This window comes from Telopea speciosissima, chromosome 2 (assembly GCF_018873765.1).
Source record: "Telopea speciosissima isolate NSW1024214 ecotype Mountain lineage chromosome 2, Tspe_v1, whole genome shotgun sequence".
Classification (NCBI taxonomy): Eukaryota; Viridiplantae; Streptophyta; class Magnoliopsida; order Proteales; family Proteaceae; genus Telopea; species Telopea speciosissima.
Genome location: NC_057917.1, coordinates 896,055 through 918,357, shown reverse-complemented (window position 1 = coordinate 918,357; position 22,303 = coordinate 896,055). Strand labels below are relative to the sequence as shown.

At 39.5% G+C, this 22,303-nt stretch overlaps 3 protein-coding genes across 4 annotated transcripts; 2 read left to right on the top strand and 1 right to left on the bottom strand.

Moving 5' to 3' along the window:
- The first annotated feature begins 976 nt into the window (after positions 1–976).
- On the top strand, positions 977–7,425 carry LOC122653095 (mitochondrial pyruvate carrier 4-like). The gene is made up of 5 exons (XM_043847023.1): positions 977–1,082; positions 3,339–3,437; positions 3,552–3,604; positions 6,359–6,432; positions 7,349–7,425. Exons 1-5 carry the CDS (start codon positions 977–979, stop codon positions 7,368–7,370), a joined length of 354 nt encoding a protein of 117 aa, XP_043702958.1. The 3' UTR covers positions 7,371–7,425.
- Positions 7,426–7,683: 258 nt separating this feature from the next.
- On the top strand, positions 7,684–9,977 carry LOC122653087. The gene is made up of 6 exons (XM_043847017.1): positions 7,684–8,057; positions 8,143–8,250; positions 8,469–8,793; positions 8,892–8,944; positions 9,049–9,088; positions 9,561–9,977. The coding sequence occupies exons 1-4, from the start codon at positions 7,684–7,686 to the stop codon at positions 8,922–8,924; spliced, it is 840 nt and encodes a 279-aa protein (XP_043702952.1). The 3' UTR covers positions 8,925–8,944; positions 9,049–9,088; positions 9,561–9,977.
- A 2,202-nt stretch (positions 9,978–12,179) lies between these two features.
- Positions 12,180–21,732, bottom strand: LOC122649846 (B-cell CLL/lymphoma 7 protein family member A-like). Of its 2 annotated transcripts, none has more exons than XM_043843096.1 (3): positions 21,393–21,732; positions 13,618–13,788; positions 12,180–12,599 (listed from the first exon to the last, which is right to left on the bottom strand). In XM_043843096.1, the coding sequence occupies exons 1-3, from the start codon at positions 21,696–21,698 to the stop codon at positions 12,450–12,452; spliced, it is 627 nt and encodes a 208-aa protein (XP_043699031.1). In that variant the 5' UTR covers positions 21,699–21,732; the 3' UTR covers positions 12,180–12,449. The 2 variants fall into 2 exon arrangements, with proteins under 2 accessions (XP_043699031.1, XP_043699032.1); XM_043843097.1 differs by having other exon boundaries at positions 13,618–13,773.
- Positions 21,733–22,303: the final 571 nt, after the last annotated feature.

Below are 22,303 nucleotides of genomic sequence, written 5' to 3'. Positions count from 1 at the left end.
CCTGCTCTGGATGGCTCAGTCTTTGGCATGCGAGACCGGGTCGATTTTCGCTCTGTAGTTCTAGGCTTTGTCTACCCAAACTACCTGTTTGTCATGCTACCTATCCTTTTTCGTATCTTTTTGTGTATCGTGTTTTTTCTGTTGGCGTTGGGCATGCGTGAATGAATAGCCCTGTTATCTATCAAAACAAAAAAAAAAGCATAGGGGCTATGTAGATTCCATCACACGACCTCTCCATCCCATTTCATGGACCCCATAGTCTCTCTCCACATTCGATGCCCCTTATACAAACCTTTTTCTGTAATACTTATTACTGGGAAACCACACTCTAGGGTGTGAGAAACCTCTCCCCTTTAATAAGAGAAAATGATCTTGAAACAGCAATGTACAGATTCCCTCACACACCCTCTCACATTCCATGCCATGGAACCCACACTCGCACCACATTAAATGCCTCTCATACAAATCATTTTAGGCAGCACCTATTAGTGAGAAATTGTAGACAGATGTCATGGGAAACCTCTCCCTTTAGTAAGGGGAAATAATCCCCACATGCACTCTCATATTCCATGCCATGGACCTCATATTCTACCTCCCCATTATGAGAAAAAGGTTGCTACACTGCCCTTAAACAGATTCCTCTATACCTCCTCACATAATAAGCAGTGGGACCTAAATCGACATTTCTCTCTCTTATCTTGTCCATGTGGGCCCACTAAATCCCATATAGATAAAGACACTATTTTCAAACCCTTCATTGGTTATAGTGTAAGATTCCTTCATACATTTGTCCATGTAGGAACCCAACACCCCCACATTATGTACGTTGAGGCCCGTGGCGGGAAATTGAAGTGACACCAACATCGGGTGAAGTTTTTTGGACTCGATAAAATGCACAAGGCGACACTCTTTGGCACAAGGCGAGAGGTTCACGGCAGAAAGACGGAGAGAGCGAGAAACAAATAACAGAGATTTCATGGCGGCTTCTAAGCTTCAGGCTCTATGGAACCACCCCGCCGGACCTAAAACAGCGGCTTCTAAGCTTTATGCGCTATGGAACCACCCTGCGGGACCTAAAACCAGTTCGTCTACTTTCTTCCATTGCTCTTTATGTTTATTTCTATCTCAATCCGTTCATCTTTTCTCTGCGTTCATTAACAATTTTATTTTTTTCGCTTTCATTTTTGTTTTATATTGTAACCCCGCCCTTAACGACTTAAAAGGATGCTGCATCTTTTTCTGTTCATTTTTCGTTGTTTTTTCCATTGCGAGATTGGTCTTCTGTGGTCGTAAACTTATTTATTGAGGAATTTTCGATGGCTTCTTCTTGATTGATCGGTAGACTGAAGACTAGAGCTGATAATCGAAATATTTTATTTCATTAATGAAATGGCAGGTGGTTAAGTTTTCGGAACTGGGTACATGAAATTTTATCAAAATAATAAACATATAATTTCGCTCGGCGAGTACAAATCAACGTGTTAAAGGCTCTCTTAATTGATTGTGTATTTGGGATAAGGTTTAGTGAATTGAGTTCAGGAAGGAGAAATAGACTCTGTTGTGTGTGTTTGTGTGAGAACGGTAACAGTTAGAGACCTTCTCTCCAGTTGGATCTGGGAAGATTGAAATTTCTTGTATGTTCTAGTGTAAGATATGTTGATGTTTTAAGGTGCAGCGGAAAATTAAATTTATTCTTCTTATCTCATTAGAAATAAGTATCACACCATTTGCAAGAATAGGGATTCCAAAACCAAAATTTTGTTACATGGATCAGGTGAACAATTACCTTTAGTGTCACAAATGCAACACTACCAAGGGATTGTAGCTTTCCTCAATACAACAGCTAAGAGGCAGTGTACTCCAATGGCAACACTTGCCAGTATTAGTTAGAGAGAGAGAGCTCTAGCTTTTCTTATGGAGAACCCATCTCCGTTTCTTGAAGAGAACTCTCTCTTCTTTTTTTTTGTAGGTTCCAAAGAGTAGAGCTTCTTCACCAAGAAAAAGAACTTCATATCCTTTACTCTCCCTCTTTTTATATTATTTTATCAAGAGAAGAGTAGACAAGGGTCGATATATTTCGTGAGAGACCATTACCCATTCTTATTATATATATATTTGCCTCCATTATCCTTTATTTGTTATTTTTAAATTATATTTTACCAAAAAGATAACATGGAGAGGTTGCTGCTTTCATCATTATCACCAGTTGTCCACTTTATATTGATATATTAGTCAATCTCATTGACTAATAAAATGAAGATTCTAATAATGATAACACTTTATTAATTGATAAATCTCTCTCTCTCTCTCTCTCTCTCTCTCTCTAATAATAATAATAAATCATGCAGCCATACAACACTCAACAACTAACATTGGAAAATGAATGATCCCAATGGGAAAACCTATTACAGATGCCTATCAGATAACATCGATGATTCCTAAGTAAAGGCATTTACCAATAAGTAAGTTAGGAGTAGATGTAACTCTTATTCTTTTTTTCAACCCAAAAAAAAAAAAAAAAAAACTCTTATTCTTTTCAAAGTTGAGGTAGTTAACTCGGTCTGTCCACTTGACAATATCACATGGCAAACCTCTAGGCATGGAAATAATAATTGTCAGTCTTGTCACAACCTAGGTTTATTGAAATGGCATACAGAGAATTTGAACTTTTGATTGGGTATCTCAAAATGTTTTCAAAACTTTTTTGAAAATAAATATTAATATTTTTGAAAAATTTTTAAACATTTTACAAAACGTGGCACCGGATCCAAATTTTCATCTAATCATGTTCAGATACTCTTTCTCTGATATTTACCCAATATGAGAGTGGATCTCTTGTTGATGATTTCTTTCGTCCACAGTCAAACACCATAAATCTAGCGCACCGATATATAATCCGAGAAACATCAACCGTTGGTACACCAAAACCCATAATACCTAGCCTCAACGATAAAGACCTTTCAAGTTTGGAGATCGATCGAACGACTACCAATGAGAATCTTGTCCTCAAACAACTGATAGTATTCCTTTCAGATTTTCATAGACCAAATCTAATGTACATAGAATATGTACACTCACATTTGTATCCCTGAATCAATATTCGTGAGCCCACAATGCGATGACCATATGAATAGAATGCCTAATTCTGTCCCTAGTCATGGAAAGATTCAAGTTAAAAACCTATGGACAAGTGGACAACCTCAGCCAGTTAATGTCATGTAATCATAATTATAAACAAACAATTTATTTATGGATTTGATGGATACATTTCCAACAAGATATCCATGTTATTGCTTCTACATGTATGTGTAATGTACCATCCATCTTCCTGATTGCAGTTCACTTCTGGGCCCCGACATGTAAATGGGTTATCAGCTTAGCAAATGTGGCCGACTTCTCAAAACCGCCTGAAATTATATCTTATCCTCAGCAAACAGGCAAGTAACATTCAAGATTCCTAAAGAATTCATAGCTTGGGGGGGGGGGGGGGGAATTCACATCCAGTTTTATTTGTATCGAAGCTTTCCTAAGTCCTGTCTTATGGTTTACAGCGGTTACTTGCACTGGACTTATCTGGTCACACTACAGCTTAGTAATTACGCCGGTAAGGTTGACTACTTGGAGAAAATAGTGCAGTTTATCTGTGAATGTTATGGTGCAATACTTTATCAATTTTGTAGAGTTTGTTTACGATACAGTATTTGTAATGTTGTTGATTTCTTTCCATGTCATTGTACATAGGGAGGAGCTTTAGGCCCTACTTGGTACAACGTGACTTAGTTGCTAATTTGTTCAGTCAAAAGATTGTAACATGAGCTTGGTTTGCATATATCTTTACTTGTAAGGTTCATGTTCTCAGTTTCCGAAGAAATCTCAAATCGATGGTGATTCTTTTCAAGATATGGTTCTAATTGGATACAAGTCATTGAAGCTATTAAGCAGCACTTTGAAATTGACTAATTGGTTATCCTTTTTGGAAACATCGGTCAACATTAGCATTACTCTTGATGTAGAAACAATCCTGTCACTTTTATGTTCCAGAATCTCAAGAATTACATTTTTCCAAAAATCAATTTGTTCTCATCTTATTGTGGGCATATCTATTGATTATTTTGCTAGGAGTGTGAGAACCAGGTAGATGAGGATATGTTGGAGATCAGCTTGAATGTCTCAAAATATCTGGCACTAGAGGGAGTAAGTAAATAGTTATATAATGTTTAACTACACAGATAGTTAAATGAAGTAGAAGAAAAATAATAAGTTTCATGTACTGACAAACATCCTGTTGGATTAAACAAAATGATATCCATGGGAGAGGGGAGGGTCAAGCAAGAAAACACCATTGACAGAAAAAGGGGCAATTTAAAATTTTAATTTATCTACATAAATGTTCGATATTTTTAGCCTTTTGTTTTAAGGAGGTGGTGAGGAAGGTGGTCAGGACAAACCAAAGGGCTTGTGTGAGAGGTGCACTAGCTGTGGATGGATTATTAGTTGCTGATGAGTACAAAAGTTGGAAAAAGGATGGTGTTCTGATTACAGAATGGATCTTGAAAAAGCTTATGATCTTATAGAATTGCTCTTCCGTTGATGCTTATAGAGCAATGGATATTGGTGATAATTGGTATCAAGGATGTATGGCTTTGACTTTTGGTTTGAGTCATTGTCTTGATTAATGAGGCTCTACATGAGTAGGTTCCTAGCAGTAGGTTTTTCTGATGAGTAGACCACACTCACCTATCTTCATTTTGGTAGAGGTTCTGAGGTAATTGTTGACTAAATTGGAGAGTCGATGTCTTGATGAAGGTCTATTGTATGCTGATAAGTGAAAATACTACAATTTCTACAGTGGATAAGGAAGGCTTGGGTGGGAAGGCAAAGGCTGAGGATGGTTCTCTAGGCTAGGAAGCTATGGCGAGGGATGTGGCCTTGGAACCAGACAAGCTTGTGCCAGAGGACGGTAGGGGCATGGGTTCTAACAAAATTCCAGGCAGATTTGAGGTTAAAAAGACCGTTAGAGGAGGGGAGTCAAATAACCTTATCCGAATGGGAAGGGGGGGAAGGATGGCCAGATCTGGGAAAGGATGGGGATAGTGGGAGAGGGGGGGACCAAGAACCTTGAGAGATAAGGGAGGAGAGAGGGGCGGACTTGGGAATGCCGGAGGAGTAGATGGCCCTGGCCCCAAGGAGATTATAAAGAACCCCCATAGGGTGCCAGGGATCAAGCCATAGGGAGATGAAATTAAGCCTGTTGCCATTGTTATGAAAATACCCTTCCACCCTTTGATTAATCCCTTCGTTCCATTCTATTGTGACTTTCCAATATTGACCCTCATTTAATCAGCTAAATTCTCACCCCATTTCACTTTCTTGTCGATTCTAAAGTTCAAGTTAATTGTGGAACTGCCATTACATTCTCATATTGAGAATTTCATTGATTGGGTGGCCCATTAGCAAACCCAATTGAGTATTTTGTGACCTGGGTTCTGCACCAAAGGGTCCATGGAACCTAGGTGGTAAAGAATCGGCAATGAAACAGTGGTTAATTTGTGCTAAGGGAGTTGTAGTATTTTGAGTATACTGGTTGTGTGTGTGTGGAACATAAAAATGCTGTTGGGACTGGGACTTTTAAATCCTACTTCAAATTTCAAAGATTGTGAATGACTTAACTGTTTGGTTGAATATTGTTCTTCAATCACTTTTCATGGTTCTTGCAAGGAAGAAAAAGTATTGTGGAGATCCTAATTGCATGCTCTCATCTAGGAACATTTCGATCATCTAGACTCCATTTGTTACAACGGAAAAATATTTACTGGAAAATAAATTCGTAGCTATGACATATTTTTATTGATAATTTTTGTGTTATGCTTTCTTATTTTGTATTTTTTTTGTCATTTTTTTGGTGAGGGTATATGGGCAATGATTGATTGAGGAAAAGGATCCAATCAAACAATGGGCGTGGTGTCAACCATGGTGTATGATTAAGCAACAGACCATCACTTCTTCTTAATGGAAAACTATATCGAGAAAGCAAATTTCTGAATTGCATTTCAATAAAATAAAATTTTCCTATTGGGGGGCCTATAAAATATTTTCCCTCTGAAGGTAATTTTGTAAAATAGTTTGACATTTGAAACAAACCGAGCCTTAGGGAACAGTGTCCAGTACACACAAGGAGCTCAGCTTGTCTATTTATAGAGCTTTGTGGTAATCCGTGCTTATTGTATTCCTGATGCACAAGCCACTCCATGTCACAACTCTTTTCACTGCCTTATGAAAGAAACCTTATCTTCTTTATTCTCTTGTTTATCTGTGCGGTAAATTCTAATTGTTGAATTTATCAATACTGGTTTTGCAGAAAAATTGGAATCTTTTTAGTGTAAACGTTGCAATGGCTGCTACAGGCATTTACCAACTTGCACGCAAAGTTCAGTAAGATTTCACTTTCTGATTCCTTGTTATTTGTCTGCATAGATGGTTGTGTGATAAATCATAAACATGGATTAATTTAAGCTGCTGAAGGGGAAAGGGTACCCATTTTTTGGATGATACAAAGGGTGATTGAAAGGGGAGGGGGGAGGGGGGAGGGGGGGAGTCATGTTGAGGAACAGGAGGTTTGAAACCGAGACCTCGTGGGAACCAAGTTGTGCTCTACCGTACCGCACGAGGCTCAATCCAACTGTGCTAACAGTTGTCCTCAAAGGGTACTTCGGCTTATGAGTTTTTACTTGATGGGCCAGCCACCTTGCTTGAAGAAGGATATTTTGGTTGGGTAATTGAACCTGCAAATCGATATCATTTTTAAGGAAAGTAAATGAGAATAAAGGGTCATAGGGTGTCCAAGAGATTGGCATTGATCCGTGGTGTTCGAGGTTCCCCGATTTCTGATGCAGATCGGGTGTATCGGCCAAAAGTGGATCAACCCATCCAAAAAGGTATGGATTTGTATCAGCTGATAGGTTTTGGTATTGCCAGAGCCATTACTGATACAGATCGGGTGTATCAGCCAAAAATTGGATCAACCCAATCAAAATAGTTCAATCGGCATCCCGATCTGTATCGGTATCATATTCATATCGAACTTGACACGATATCGACTACTTAAACCCTCTATTGATCTGGTGTTCAGGGTCATTCATTGCAGATGTTAGTGAATGCCCCAAGGCAAGAGGTCACATGATCATATTTACCTTCAGGATCAATGAGGTGTCAACTGAAAGGTTGATGTTGATGATTGTTTACATTGCAGGATGTTTACTTGGCTTGAGAAGTTGAATACTTCTATCACTGCTTCAAGAATGTGGCTTTAAATTCTATAAATTCTGATAATCCCTTTATACTGTTTCAGGCACGATTACTTCTCTGAGTGAGAGGTGGATGTTGCAGAAGAATGATGACGAAAATATCTGAATTGCATCTTACATCTTACATGTAGGCTCATATCGGAATAGATGTTCAGAGATAGTGTTCTTTGTTCTTCAGTATGGAACTATGGATTTATTGTTATTATTATTTCTTTCTTTTTTAGAAGACTTGAGTTTTCTGCAGAACCTTCACGCTTCTCTTCGTGTAGATGATGGCATCTTTTGTAAATAAAATCTAAGTGATGGCATTTTTGGAATTTTGGTCGAAATTGTGAGGTTCTTGAAATGGTACTTGAGATTTTCTTGAAATGATGAAGACATGATCACGTTCGTAAACACATGCGCAAGTGAGAACCTACGATGCATTGCGGTAATCGGGCAACATTTACTTTTTTCTTTTTTAGGCCTTTCAGAACAACATGAAGAGGAATTCTATGTTGTTAGCAGTGGTAATACTCTCAAAGGCTTGGGAGCAAAATGCCAGATCAGCTTGCCAGTGCACTTGCATCTTCGGTTGCTGCTGCTTACAGCCGTTTTGCAATTGCATCCACTAGTAGTTCAGAAGGATATTGGAGAAAATGTAGAACTTCATTCCGATAATTCTGGATTGATAGTACATGAACCTGATCCTGATGATTTGGAACTGAAGGAAAGTATGCAAGTTGACAATCCAAACGAAGCAGACCCTAATTTTGAGCTTAATCCTGATGATTTCGCAGGATGGTAAAGTCATTAAGTCTGAATCCTTTCTAGGAACAAACACAAACAGGATCACTTCTGAGCCTGATCCTGATGATCGTGAAGTGGTACAGTATGCACTTAACTTAGGAACCGATGAAAAGTTTGTGGGCTCTAATAGCTATGAAGAATCTGATCCTGATGATTCTGAGGTAAATGGAATTGCTTCAAAATGTGGAATCACAGTTCAACTGGGTATGGATGATGATGAGGGAAATGGAACTTTGGACAATGGTATACAGCATAAAAATTCCTCTGGGAGGAACCTGATCTAGTTGATTCTGAAGTTAAACAGAGCATCTTGGAATATGGAAATGATGAACCTGATCCAGACGGTTATAAAACTATTAAAAATGTAGAAAATGAGGTCCAACTGAGGAAAACTGCTGAGGAACCTGACCCTGATGCTTCAGGAGCCTGTTTGGAACATAGAAGCAGAAGTGAACTCGATGACCCTCTAGGCAATGGAATTATGCAGTTTGAGCCTGATCCTGATGACAATGTGGAGAACTCCATGGGAAGTTCTAGAATGCAAGTTGATGAACCAAGTCCTGATGATCAAGAGCTGCAGAGAATCCAAGACCCTGTTTCTGTTGTTTGTGCCCGTCTTCAGAAATCCATACAGATGCTGCGATCTGAAGTTAACTCCACAGAGGCTACTTCTGTCCTCCAGACTCTGTTCAAGATCATTAAGTGAGTTGATCTAATTTCACGTGATCTCTCTCCATTATCAGATAGCTATGTTTCATGCTTGGATATAGTTTGAGAGGAACTGACATATTTTCTGGCAAGAATGTGATTGAGAACACCCAGATGAGATGAAATTTAGGAGGCTACGGAAGGTAGTTCATCTTTACAATGGATTCCATTTTATTTTGTATTTTCATTCCTATATTGAGATTTGAATTTGCAGATGCCAGGTTTCTGCCCCCATCTTATCATGCAGGCCAATCCCCTTTTCCAATGAAATGTTGCAAATTATAAAGGTTGGTATCTTTTTTACTATTTTATGGTTTTGAGTTTCAAAATAATATTCATGATGATGGATCACACCCCATCAATATGATGGGGTTCAATGGCTTAAGAAAATGCTGGTTAGACAGATCTCAAATCTATGACTTTTCCATATGACCCATCCAAGAGATGACTGAATTGATGAATTTGTGCCATGGCTGTTAATTCTATTGAACCAGATGAAGCCAGGACAGTTCACCAGACTGCTGTAGAATACCTGTTTACATTGGATAAGGTGGTGGAAATTGGGGATCATGGACCTGTCTGTTATGACTCCAATTTAATTCCTGACTAATCAGGATTTAGACTTCCAATCCAAATTGTGTGAGTTTGAATCGAGCATCTCAGCTTGTAGAATCCAATCTGATGGGTCATGTTGGACGTTAAATCATGAATTAGTAATCCTTAAATGGGCTAATGGTAGTTTGCTTCTTATGTTTACAGCTGCTATGGAGGTTCTTTTCCTGGTGGGTTTCATCGAGGATGTTGTGTCAGACGAAGTCGGGACAGCAAAGACTTTTGTAGTGTTGAAGAGGAATGATCCTGGCTTACTGTGGCTTGCCAAGTCATCTTTAGAGAGATGTGTATTGGTTGCTAGTGTAGGAATTAAGAAAATTGGGACCTTAGGCTAAAGATGGCTGCTTTCTCATTATCATTCTCTCGTCTGTGTGCATGCGTGCGTTAGTATATGCTTGGAGCCTTGAATTGAAAATCTAAATAATAAATGCGACAGAGAAAAAGAGTGGAAGGTAAAAGACTGTGTCAATGGATTGTAAGAACATGAAGCGATTTATTGAGGATTGTAAGTCGTCTTTGACTGTAAATGAAAATTACTTGTAAATAAATGGGATTATTCTGTTAGTTGAGAGTTAGTTTCATTTGTTTATTGATGGTTTGAAGTTACTTTTTTATTTTTAGGAAAATGTTTAGTAGTACAGTTGGGCTCTGTATGACAACCTTTCTATGTTTTTTGAGTGTTTCTGGGTCCTGTACAATTTTATGTGTTTCTGTTCTGAGCGTTTCTGGATCATGAAATGCTGTATGGTAAAACTGAAAGCGAAAAAAAAGGTTTTTGTAAATAAGAAAACACACAAACCTGAATGGGAGAGTGTTTCAGGGAAGGATGGGTGTGGCTATCGCAGCCTCACAACCTTGTCTGATCTTAAAACCTCAACATAGGGAGAACAAAAGCAGCAGTTTTCCCCAAACCCGTTTCTGCAATCCCAATCACATCTCGTTGTAGCCCAAGTGGAAGCAGCGTCTTGTACCCTGCCCTATCCACAGCCTTCAAGAGCTCCAGACTCAACTTGCTCTCATTGCAATTTCGCATAGGCCTTGGAATCGTCGATCCCTTATAGGAAATATTGAAATCCTCCCTGAAAATTCTCCAATCCCTCTCCGTCATCTCTTCAAGCTTATTCTCTGCCAGTGTCGATCGACCCTCATATCGAAAGTATCATACGAATCCGCCGCCGCTTCTTTCTGCCGCTGCGCAGCAGCTTCCTCCGGCTTCTCCGCAATCCCTTCTTTCTTTTTAATCTCATCTCGCATCTCCTTCTCCTTCTTTGCAGCAAGCTTTTTCTGCTCTCGCCGATCCATTACAGCACGAAACCCTCTACCAAACAATAGTCGATTTCGTCTAACCGTCACGGGGAGGGAAAATTATCTCCTGCAATTTGCTGCCCGCTCCATTTTCTGCAATTCCTCTAATAGGGGGAGTGAATCCCACCTCGGGCAGTGTGTTCAAACAGGGGATAAAATGGTCATTTCAATTCCTTCACCCTAATGAAATGAGAGGAATTGTAGAAAATGTAACTGGCAGGGAATTGTAGGGGATAACAATTCCACGGGGAGAAGAGGGGAGGGAAGGGAAGGTAATAAATCCCATCTAAGATTCATGTATCTAGGTACCAGAGTATGAGAGCAAAGTCGAGAGGCATTGTTATGTTTTAATGGTAAATACCATAAATACCTTTAAACTTTTAAGTGATGCGTTTCACTGCATTTTTTACAACAAAATCGTTTCTAAATTTTCTCAAATGAGGTTAAAAAATGTACCAAGTGCTCGTTTGTTTTAAAAAAAAACAGAAAATCAAACCGGACATGCCACAAATTTTCACCTTGTTTCTGTTTAAAAAAACAGAATAGAAAAGCAGTGGAATCATTTTTTTTAACATTACCATATAGGCCAGAAGCTGTGGAGTCTAAGGCTGTGTTTGGTATGCATTCTTGAAATAGATTATGGGTTTAGAACACATTATGTAGTGAGAAAGTGTAGTCGTTACACACGAAGATCCAATCAAATTCCCTACTATGAAGTATGAACTGGAAAAGGAGGGTAATAAATTTCCTCAACTGTACCGAGAGCCTTACCAAAAGGCTTGTACATTTTTGCCACAATAAAAGGCTCCCGCCACAACGGGGTTTGGGGAGGGTCATAATGTACACAGCCTTACCCTTGCTTTTGCAGAAAAACTATTTCCAAACTCGAACCCGTGACTTCTTGGTCACAATGGAGCAACATTAAACGTTGCACCAATGCCTGCCCTCTATGTGTTTGATTTCTCTCACCCTAAATTGGGGTCTTGTTCAGGGATCTGAATCGACTACTGAAGAAGGCTTGGAGTAGTACCACAAGTTAGTGATGCCCCAATGCATTAGATAGTGTTTGGTATGTATTCGCAATCTCATATTGTAGAATGTATTTTTTTTTTAACTAGAATGAGAAGAGTGTTTGGATGTATGTTCAGCTAAAATGCATTCTTGATTTTAGGATTATCCCTTTTGGGTGAACAATTTTCCTTCATCCACGGAGGAGGAAACTTTCTCCTTATTCAAATACCAGCCTTCATCTAAATTCTTAAACAAGAGAACTGTAAAAGGGAGAGGCATTAACCTTCTCTACACCTATCTTTTATGGATGTTTTTCTCATCCGAACTGCAGTATAGCAGATCTGGCACTCAAAATTCTTTATGGTGTTCTCTGTAGCCAATCAGTGACTGGGCTCCCCCATTGTCTAAACAAGGCAGGCAAAGCAAATGGCGAAAGTGAAAAAAGAAGTAAATATTTGGCTCCACAGATCAAGAAAAAATTTCACCTTTTTATGCAAAGAATCTATGCAGTATGCAATCAGAGCAGCAAAGAAGCAATAAAGGAACAACAAATGAGGTGTTAATAAGATTTCAGGCAAGCACTTCCCCAAGAGACAATGTGGGAGCAGGGAAAGCCAACAATAATACTTTAGATGCCATGGATTGGCCACTTTCTGAGCTGTTTCCTGCAGTTAATGATTTGTTAATTTGGGATTAATCATCTCATGTCCCTACAGCAGCTCAGCTGACTCTCTCTGGTTGGCCGTCTTTGCTCTTTTCTCTTTTCGGATCAGCATCATGATCACCATCATGGGCTTTCAAACCCAAACTCAAATCCAAATTGGTTTCACTCAATTCTTGAGGTGCTGGTTGTTGATCCTTGACTGATGCCTGAAATTTAAATATACAAAAAAGCTTATTCAGGAACCTGTAGAATCAAGATTGGAAGTTATGTAGATTAATTGGAAAGTACCTCAGGAATATAACAGGATAATTCTTCAAAGATATTTGATATAGAGATAGCAACAACGTTAAGGGTGTTCCTTATTTAAACATGCAAAAAGCAACATTAGGAATAACAAGCTATCAATCTGGACCATCCAATAAATGTTAAAACTGTTGTCCCAGACATCAGTTTTGGGGGCCAAGTCAGTACGATTAAATTAGAATAGGGTTCAAATAGATGAGTCTGGGTACATGAGACTCATTACTGAAGGTATAGGTTTTATAATACGTGAGACCCATCGTCTGAAGATTTAGGTTTCATCTGTACCCTTTAATTTTAGTCTTTTCGCTAATGTCAACAGATGAGATAGAGACTGTAAAGGCAAAACTTGGTCGATGAGACTCTCAATTCTGAGCACCAAAAAATTACGGTTTTAAACCTTGGGATTCAATCAGGCAGATTGGCCAATCTGGATAGGGATCAGCCAATACTGCTCCCGCCAATACCCCTTACTGTATCAAATAATGGCCGATAACAGCTAATATTGGGCTGGATTGGGATTAACGTCCAAGAACACTCTGCTTCAAAGGACAACGGAAAGGGAAAGCTAAAAATGACAAAACAATTACTGGGAGGTTCTCATAATGGACACTGATGGAACTTTATTTAAAAATAGAAAGGAAGACAAGGCTGAACTTGTAACAAGAGCTGCCTAAATCCCAATCCGTATTTCTTGATCCTGATTTGGATTGACTCCAATGTCCAAATAGGATATACACAAAATATCCAATTCAATGGCAAGATTGATTGATACACGGAAAGATTTTCTGATCCTCCCAAAGGACAATAATACAATCCCTATCCAGATTAGGATTAGCTTGGACCATCAATCCAACTCCCATCCCTTGAACCATGCAGAAAGGAAAACAAACAAATATCAGAAAAGTTTTGCTTTGACTTTACCTGAGCTTCTTCCATTGGCACATCATTAATGTCAGGTTTTCCATTGGAACCATCACTCTTGGCCTCCGCCCCAGCAGATGGATCAGTGTCGCTTGGTTCGCCCTCCTCATCAGCCTTTTCTGCTGCTTCTCTATTCTGTTCCTCTAGTACAGCAATCTGCATTATCAAGTATTGAACAATAAACAAAGTCCAATAGTCATCACCACTACTTAACCACAATTCAACTGACGAGAAGAAATTACGAGCATCAGCACAGGTAGCAGTGTCATTAAAGATCCTCCCGAAAGGAAAATGTAAAATACAATCCAGCATTTTTCCACAGGAGTACCAAAAATCTCATGCTCCTTAACGAAAAAAAAAAAAATAAGTGCTTAATAAATTACCCACCACCTTTGGAAATTGGAGCCCTACAATATAAGTAGATGGATAACTGAAATCTGGACAAAGCAGTCTGGATCAAAAGCTCTAATGAGATTTGCACAGTTAATCTTCAGAAGAGAGGCTTGGCATTACTCCAATCAGTACTGGATTTGATCCAAATAAGGATCAGATTCAAGCTTGAAAGCATAGTTCGAAATTTCGATTGAAATACCAAAACTTCGACAAAATATTTCGGTTTTGATACTTGTCGAAATGAAATGGCATGCACGTTGAGGGGTCTTCAATGTTTCAGTTTTTTCACTGAAAGAACCAGATTTTAATTTCTACCATGGTCCAGTCAAAACCAAAATCTTAAATCTTGCTTGAAAGATGACATAAAAAGGCACATCATGGAGAAGTAAGGAGGGAACACACAAACCAAGGAATTAAGTATTGATACTTTTAAGTGTGTCAGTTCTATGGGTGTTAAGTGTATCAGTTCTCTTAGGGGTATTATTGTAATGGTTTTATTATTTAAGTGCAAAGTACACTTATGCCCAGTCTTTAAGTATTAAGTCTAGTCATTAGTTGCATAGTTCGAAATTTCATCTTGTCTCGCCATTTCGGGCTCATTGAAATTTCCGAAATTTCGGCGAAATATGGTATTTTTTCTGCCATATTTCGGCACTCTATCTCGGTGGGTTTTTGGCCATATTAAGGCCTAATACTTCATGTACACCATTTTTTAAGCTAAATAAACACATTTAAACCTTCATATTGCAAAAAAATGAATTCAAAGTGGTGTTTTGGGTTTGCACCCTTGATTGACAGTATACGGTCGGACCCTGATGTATAAATAGTTAAATACGCATTGTTTAAGTACTAAAAGACATAATAAGAAATTTAAACAAAGTAATGAAACAAAAATAAAGTCAAATGTAGCCTTTAATTTAAACTCATAAAGTCATAAGTTCATAAAATCAATTTTTTAAATCAGAAGATAAAAAAAAATAAAATACATATGAAAAAAAAATTTCGACATCGTGAGGTTGTAGATCGGCCTCCGGTGTCTAACATATAATAACATCATCACCATCCAACAAGTATTGAACATAGTATTTTCAAAAAAATAGTTTTAGAGAAAGAAAAAAAACCTTAAACATGGAGACGACGAACCACTGTCTGTTGTATGGTGGTACGGCTACTAAAGTATGGGGTTATTTCTCCAGGATTTTTGACATCACTTATGTTCCCTACCCGAATGTCAGGAGTCGAGTCTCTTTGTGGCAGAGTTCGGCAAGCTGTAAAAGCCTGAGTGCTTACATTGCAAGAATACTGCCTTCATTGATTGTCTAGGAGCTCAGGAAGGAGAGGAATAATAGAAGGCATGGGGAGAGTAGGCGTACTGCAAGGTCAATAATGGAAAAAATAAAAGTTTGGGCGAGGGAAATCCATTTACCCCCTAAGGTAGGGCGCTCAAGATCCTTGAGGGACGGGCTTATTTTGTAGTGCTTGGGCATTATTCCTCCAGCACCCCCTCTGAAGCGCCCTCTGCCTGTTTACTGGTGCCCACCTTTGCCTCTATTAAACTGAATGTGAATGGTGCCAGTAGGGGAAATCTAGGGGATGGAGGGGGTGGGGAGTCATTAGGAACCCGAATGGTGAGGTTCTGGCGGCCTTCGCTAAATTTTATGGTGTTTGCACTAACTCGGTTGCCGAGCTTCGAGCATTAAGGGATGGCTTGCTCTTGTGCCAGGATATGGGTATCCTTGATGTTGTGGTTAACTCAGATTCTACTTCCACGGTCAGAATGGTTAGTCAGAGGAAGTGTAACTTATGGCAAGGTTGGTATTGGTTCCGCGAGATTGTGGCCTTGGTTTCTGCTATGCGGGCTACTATGACGTTTGCATTCCAGGAGAGTAATAGAGCGGCAGACTGGCTTGCCAACCTGGCATGTGATACAGGGGATTCTGCCACATTTCAGCAGGGCTGCATGCCGGTGGGAGAGTTTCAGGCTATTCTACGTGAGGATAAGGCAGGTCTGCCCGTCCTCAGGAATTAATTTCCTGTTGGGTTCCAGGCTTATCTACTGAGAGTTCTTGAGTACTTTTGCTCTTTGGCATTGGGGTAAGGTGGCATGTCCCCCCCATGCATTCATTTATTCTTTTGAGGATTGTAATAAAACACTAGGGGCTGCCCCGGGTCCCAGCTAAGTTCGGGTTAAAAAAAGAAAACACCTTAAACAGTGAAAAAGCCTTCACAAATGTGCTAGGAGCTATTTCCAACGTGTTTCCGGCGACAATCCGTCGAAAATGATGAAGAACAAGTGTTTCCCCTACAAAGAATGGCTTGGAAGACAAAAAAAAAAAAAGCAACAAAAACACTCTTTGCAAGGTCTCGGTCGAAATTTTGACTGAGACCAGCGAGATGTTGCTTTTATACTTAAGTTTAAAGAGTCACATGCATAGGAATGTAGCAGTTTCGGCGATATTTCGGTGACGTGCCAAAATATACCGAAATTTCACGAAATTTCGACGATATTTGAACAATTTTCATTTCGGAAGCCCATCTCGTCTCAGTAATGTCGAAATTTTGGCGATATATCGCAAAATTTTGAACCATGATTAGTTGTGGACCCGGTGGTCCTATTAGAATTTGTTTCCTTTATTCAATATAAATACAATCCCCCACCCATGGTTTGAGCATTCTGCTCACTACTCAAACTGTGGGCTGTGTTCTCTTCCCTTCCCTTATCTTCTCTTTGATTGCTTTCTTCTTCTCTCGTCTCTTCTTTCTTTCTTATGACCAGATAATGACTCAGGTTCTGTTACATGGTACACACACTTACAGATAGGTATCGGAAAACCAAGGTACTGAGATGATACAAACAGATACTATACTTAAAAATAAAAAAAATAAACAGGGGGACTACTTGGAACTCCCATTTTTTGCTCGATCTGAGCATGGGGACTCCTTGAAACGAACTGTTATTGAGAGCTCATCTGTGACATCATCTTCCATTTTTTGCTCAATCTGAGCTTGGGGGACTCCTTGGAACTCCTATATGATTCTGTAGAAGCAGCCTCTGTTGTTGTCACCAACAATTAGAGAAGAAAAAGATTGCAGCAACCGCAGTAGCAGCTGCCGACAGCAAAAGAAGGGGAGGAGAAGAAGAAAGGGAAAAGGGGGGAGAGAAAAGATAGCAGTAGCAGTCGCCGCTGGCAAAAGAAAAGTAGAAGTAGCGGAGAAAAGGGAGTGAAGAAGATCACAGCAACTGCACTAGCACAGCAGCCGCCAGTGAAAGAAAAGAAGGTGAAGAAGAAGTGGAAAATAGGGGAGAGAAAACACATTAGCTGCAGTAGCAGCCGCCTCCGGCAAAAGTAGAGGAGGAAAAGAAGTAGCAGAAAAAGAGGGAGAAGGAGATCGCAGCTGCTGCCGGAAAAAGAAAAAGAGGCATTCCTGTGTTTGGTCTTCTGTCCTCCTTCGTCCTCTTCTTCTTCCGTTCAACGTCGGTGTGAGGCTGTAGGCAAGGAGCCAGAAAGAAAAGGTGAGTGGAGATCTTGAAGCAAGATTGGGGGGGGGGGGGGGGAGTGATGGGAATAGAGACGAAATATGATAGAATTAATGAAGGGCCATGGCTGCCACCATCAACTCTAACTAAAATCCATCCATATAGAATCAAAGCCTGCTGGAGATTGATATTGAGATTGAGCAGTTTCCCTACCCCAAGAACCTTGTAGAGCAACGACAGAGCCAGTGCAAGCTGCATCCTTACAGATCCGAAAGTAAAGTCAAATCAATACCTTTCGAAGCAAGACCCTTTTGAAGTTAAAATGTCTTTATTTTATACATTAGTCCTTCCATATTGTAATTAAAAGGAGTCAGACTTCTTAATTTACCCTCTTCAAAGTTAAAACTAAAGAGAAAAACTCTAATATTTTACCCCAGCCCCCCACTGATGCAGTGAATGCGCTCCATGGCCAGGGATGGGATGGGAGTTTAGTCCCACATCGGTCAGGTAGTGTGTAACAGTTTGGCTTATGACCTTGGAAGACCCTCTCCACCCTGAAGCTCGGGCTTTTGGGTTGGACGCCATTACCCACCCACCTCCCCTCAATTTTATATGTGATGCTTCTCCTGCCTAGGCCCTGAGGCGACAAGGCAACCATCCACTGCTAGGCTCACCTTGCTGCCATGACACCAATGGTTAGCCCATTTACCAATTGTGACATTCTTCTAAGCATGAGTTCAGGCAATTGACTCATAGTTTCTTCTTTTTTTATACATGATATATCTTTACATATTGCTTATTTTTGGTGTATTACTTCAAAACAATATTCTTCCAGCATGATGTATCCTAAGCCCATATTCATGTGTTTCTTGAGCATTTACATGTGTATATTTAGTGTATCTTGCATCTCTTAGTGTCTCTCCGATACATTTCTTAAAACCACACACCCTGATATGCTGACCGATACCGATACCGATACTCAATACCTTGCACATACACACATAAGGTTGATCTCGAAGAAATGTTTGACTAATATGGACAAGTTTGCAATCAAGCAACTGCTGATTGAGCTCAATGGAAGGTCAAAATCAAATTGAAATTAGTTTTGAGAGTAGAGGATGACAAGCGGGAGAGGACCACATTTTAACTTGATTATGAAGATTCCAAATCATAGCAGCTGTTGTTAACATGTTTTCTTTAATATTTAAAGAACGCCTTTTACATCCTTCCTTCCCCATGCTTGGGATTGTTATAGTGAGTTTGCCAAAACATAAATTGCATGAACATGCTATTTCAAGGATCCTGCACTATCTTAGTGGAGAAAATATCTATCTTGAAAAACCACATCAAATCCCAATTGTTCGAAAGTGATTGTCCTAAAGCAAACTCCATTTTAATATTTACTAGTACATTTTTGCAGAATCCCATTCTGGTACAAAGAAATGACAAAACACATTCAGGTGCACAGTGGTACTTCAATTTTGTCTCATTTCTTGACCCTCATAGGGGAACCTACAATGTGCCCAACAAATAAAAAATGCACTATTCCTCTAGCCCATTGGTGCCTTGGAGTGATCTACGTCTTTAGTTCCCATGTCCAGAGACCCCCCCCCCAAACTATATATTTCAAGCAATCATAAAAATCACCCCTTGCTTTACCAATACTGCTTCTTTTTAGCAACCGTCATAAATGACTGAAGTTTACTTCACTGATTGCAAACACATGAAACTGATTAAACATGAAACTTATGAACAGCCACGAAAACTATCAATTGAAGACCTTAGAAACTATAAATCTCTAAGATTTCTTTAGAAACCTGCCCTACCTGAACTCAAATTGTTGGAGGACAATGAATTATAATCTATGAACTAGCTCCTAATGCACACCTATCTCCTTCTTTTCTGTTATAGATGTGCCTATTTTATTTGACTTAATAAAAAAACTTGATAGAGTTAGAGAATTTAGGAAAGATATGGGCAGCAGGCAGGGTGAGATCCTTACAGATGGGATTCTCCCTCCTCCTTCAAGGGATATCTATCACATATACTCCCATACAGAAATTCCAAATATCGCTCTGTTACATGGGTTTAAGCATGGGCATCAGCTATGAGTCACTGTCTAGGAGTTAGATCCTGACAGTATATCTTAGAACAAGGCATCCAGGTTTATATGGATCTGACAACTGGGTATAGGTACAGGGACACATCATAAATAATTTACATACAATCTCTGAATAAGGCAACAATACTTAAACCTAATACCTATTTCATAGTTTTGTATTCTCTGCTTTTTGCTAATGATCTGACAATTTTCTGCCTGCTAATGACATAAAACTAGAAGTGTACAATAGAAATAGAAATGAAGGTTATGCTTGATGATCAAATTACTCCAAAATAACCATTTCTATATCTTGGTTTAATCATAAGGAGAGGGAGAATCATAATGGGGTGGATGGAAGTGGAGAGGAACTTTAGGAGTGTTGTGAGGTTATAACATTCCAATAAAATTGAAAGCTAAACTTTATAAGACGGCTATATAACCAGCAATGCTGTATGGAACCGAATGCTGGGCAAAAAAGAAACAACTTAAACTGGGAGTAAGTGCAATGAGCATGTTGAGATGGATGGTGGCAAGACTAGGAAGGGTGATTAGAAGTGAATACATCCTAAAACTTAAGTTTTGCACTGATAGGTAATAAGATGAAATAAGATCGATTGATAATGGTCTGATCATGTGCAATAAAGGCCAAGGAAAGCACTAGAAAAAAGTGATATTGTGCAACTTAGTGGTGGCAAAAGAACAAGTATAAGGCCGAAGAACTGGATAAAAGTGGTGGAGGACGCAAGTGCATGTGTGTAACAGCTGCTAAGGTTCTCAATAGAGTGGGAAAGCATAGCAGGATCCGAGTAACTGATCCCAAGCACTTGGACGAGGATGAGTTGAGCTGAGTTGTACGCCTACACAAGAAGTCCATTGGATTCCCAACAATGTTCTTTTGAAGGAAAACCACCCAAATCATTGATGCTCTCCATACCATCTTACTAATCATGATGTTTTAGAGTGCACTAAATATGGTGGTACAACTTGTGAAATGTGTCCGCCACTTTGCTTATATTCTTCTTCTCTGTCTCAATATGACAGATTGAACAAATTTAGAAGATCTGTCATATAATAATTTTTTTTTTTTCCAGAAGAAATATTCTATGCTGTATACATAGAATAATAAACTAAAAGGATTTCCCTGAAGGAATTCCGAAAGGTCACCCTCCAGACCAGCTTGTTAAGATTTTACTCTTAACAACTCATCCAAAGTTCAAGCATTCCTCTTATCTTCATTGTTTTTGATATATCGAAAAGGCAGAGCTTACACCATAAAAGAACTACATTACTAGTACCATACGTTTGTCTTGAAATGCATTGAACCAACTACTTCGTTTCCATCAATTGATAATTCCCGATTCCCACCATACAAGAGCCTACTCTATCAATTCCCCTTTCCGTTCTTGGTAATCTCAACCTGTGTTTGCTAATCTCTCAAGATTGCTTCTGTTGCATAATTTGAGAGATCTCTCACAAAGCACAATTTTCATGATTTTATCAATATAGGCATCTCAAGAACTATAATTCATCAATAAGTCTCAAGCAAAACACAAAAACCCTAACTACGGAAGCCAACCCACAGTATCAATCAATGTTTAAACACCAATCCAGGTCCCATATCAAATAATTCAGGAAATCTCCTCAACAAAGCAAATTTCACCTAAAACCATAGCCTCAAATTGAAAGCCCAGCCTAAATTACCATAATAACTCTTAAGATCACACACAAAAAAAAGAAAATCAGAAAACAGAACTCAAAATATGAAACAACGAAAGAAGCAAACCGCAAGATCAGTGTCAATACCGGGACGTATCGAAATTTCCTTCGAGGTGGCTCTTCCAGTGCAACAGCAGCAGCGTTGTCATCCTTGGAAGTAGTCTTATCGCCATTGTTGCTGTTATTGTTGCTCTGAGAGAGGGGAGTCCACTTGTAGAGGAGGAGGTGAGAGCCGTTAGTACCGTTGGACTGAGAAGAATGATGATTCGCAGTGTTAGACGGTGACACGTGGATCCACTTCTTCTTCCATTTCCTCACTGGACCACTGAACACGGTCGTTGGTCCACCATACCGAGTCGACGACCTTCCGAGTCGCGCCCCAACTCCCTCCATTTCTGTGCTATGCTTCGGTTGATCGCTTAGCGGGACTATGTAGCGGATCGGCGAGGTTTCAAAATCTCTCTCTCCCCCCTTCTTGCGCTGCGACTTTATAGTCTTCTGTTTTTCTCTCTCTCACTTATAGATTTCAACCCCACCAGTCAGCATGATCAACGATTCAGATTGAGTTATAGAACAAGCAATGGTCTTATGGTAAGTATTATAGTACTAGAAGCTACACAAGGTTAAAGCTGGATCTTTATCACCTCCAGTTTGCTGACCGGCCCAGTTCCTCAGTTCCTCTAACAAAAGGGGGCTGAAATGACCTCTCTACCTATGCCCAAACACCCTGCCCTGGTGGGGTCCACCATCCCCCTATTAGAGGAACTGGGGAACTGGGCCGGTCAGCAAACTGGAGGTGATAATTTTCCGTTAAAGCTTGGGTTTCTAGTTCTTGGAGCTACAGTCCTTATGTGGAATTAATATCCTCATACACACAAAGTTCTTTTGTAGGATTCATATCCCTATACACACGAATTCATAAAGATTTTGCATACCATTTACATAAAAGGAGAAGAAAATCCATCGTTGATTGATACGAACAATGGAGTTTCTAGAGA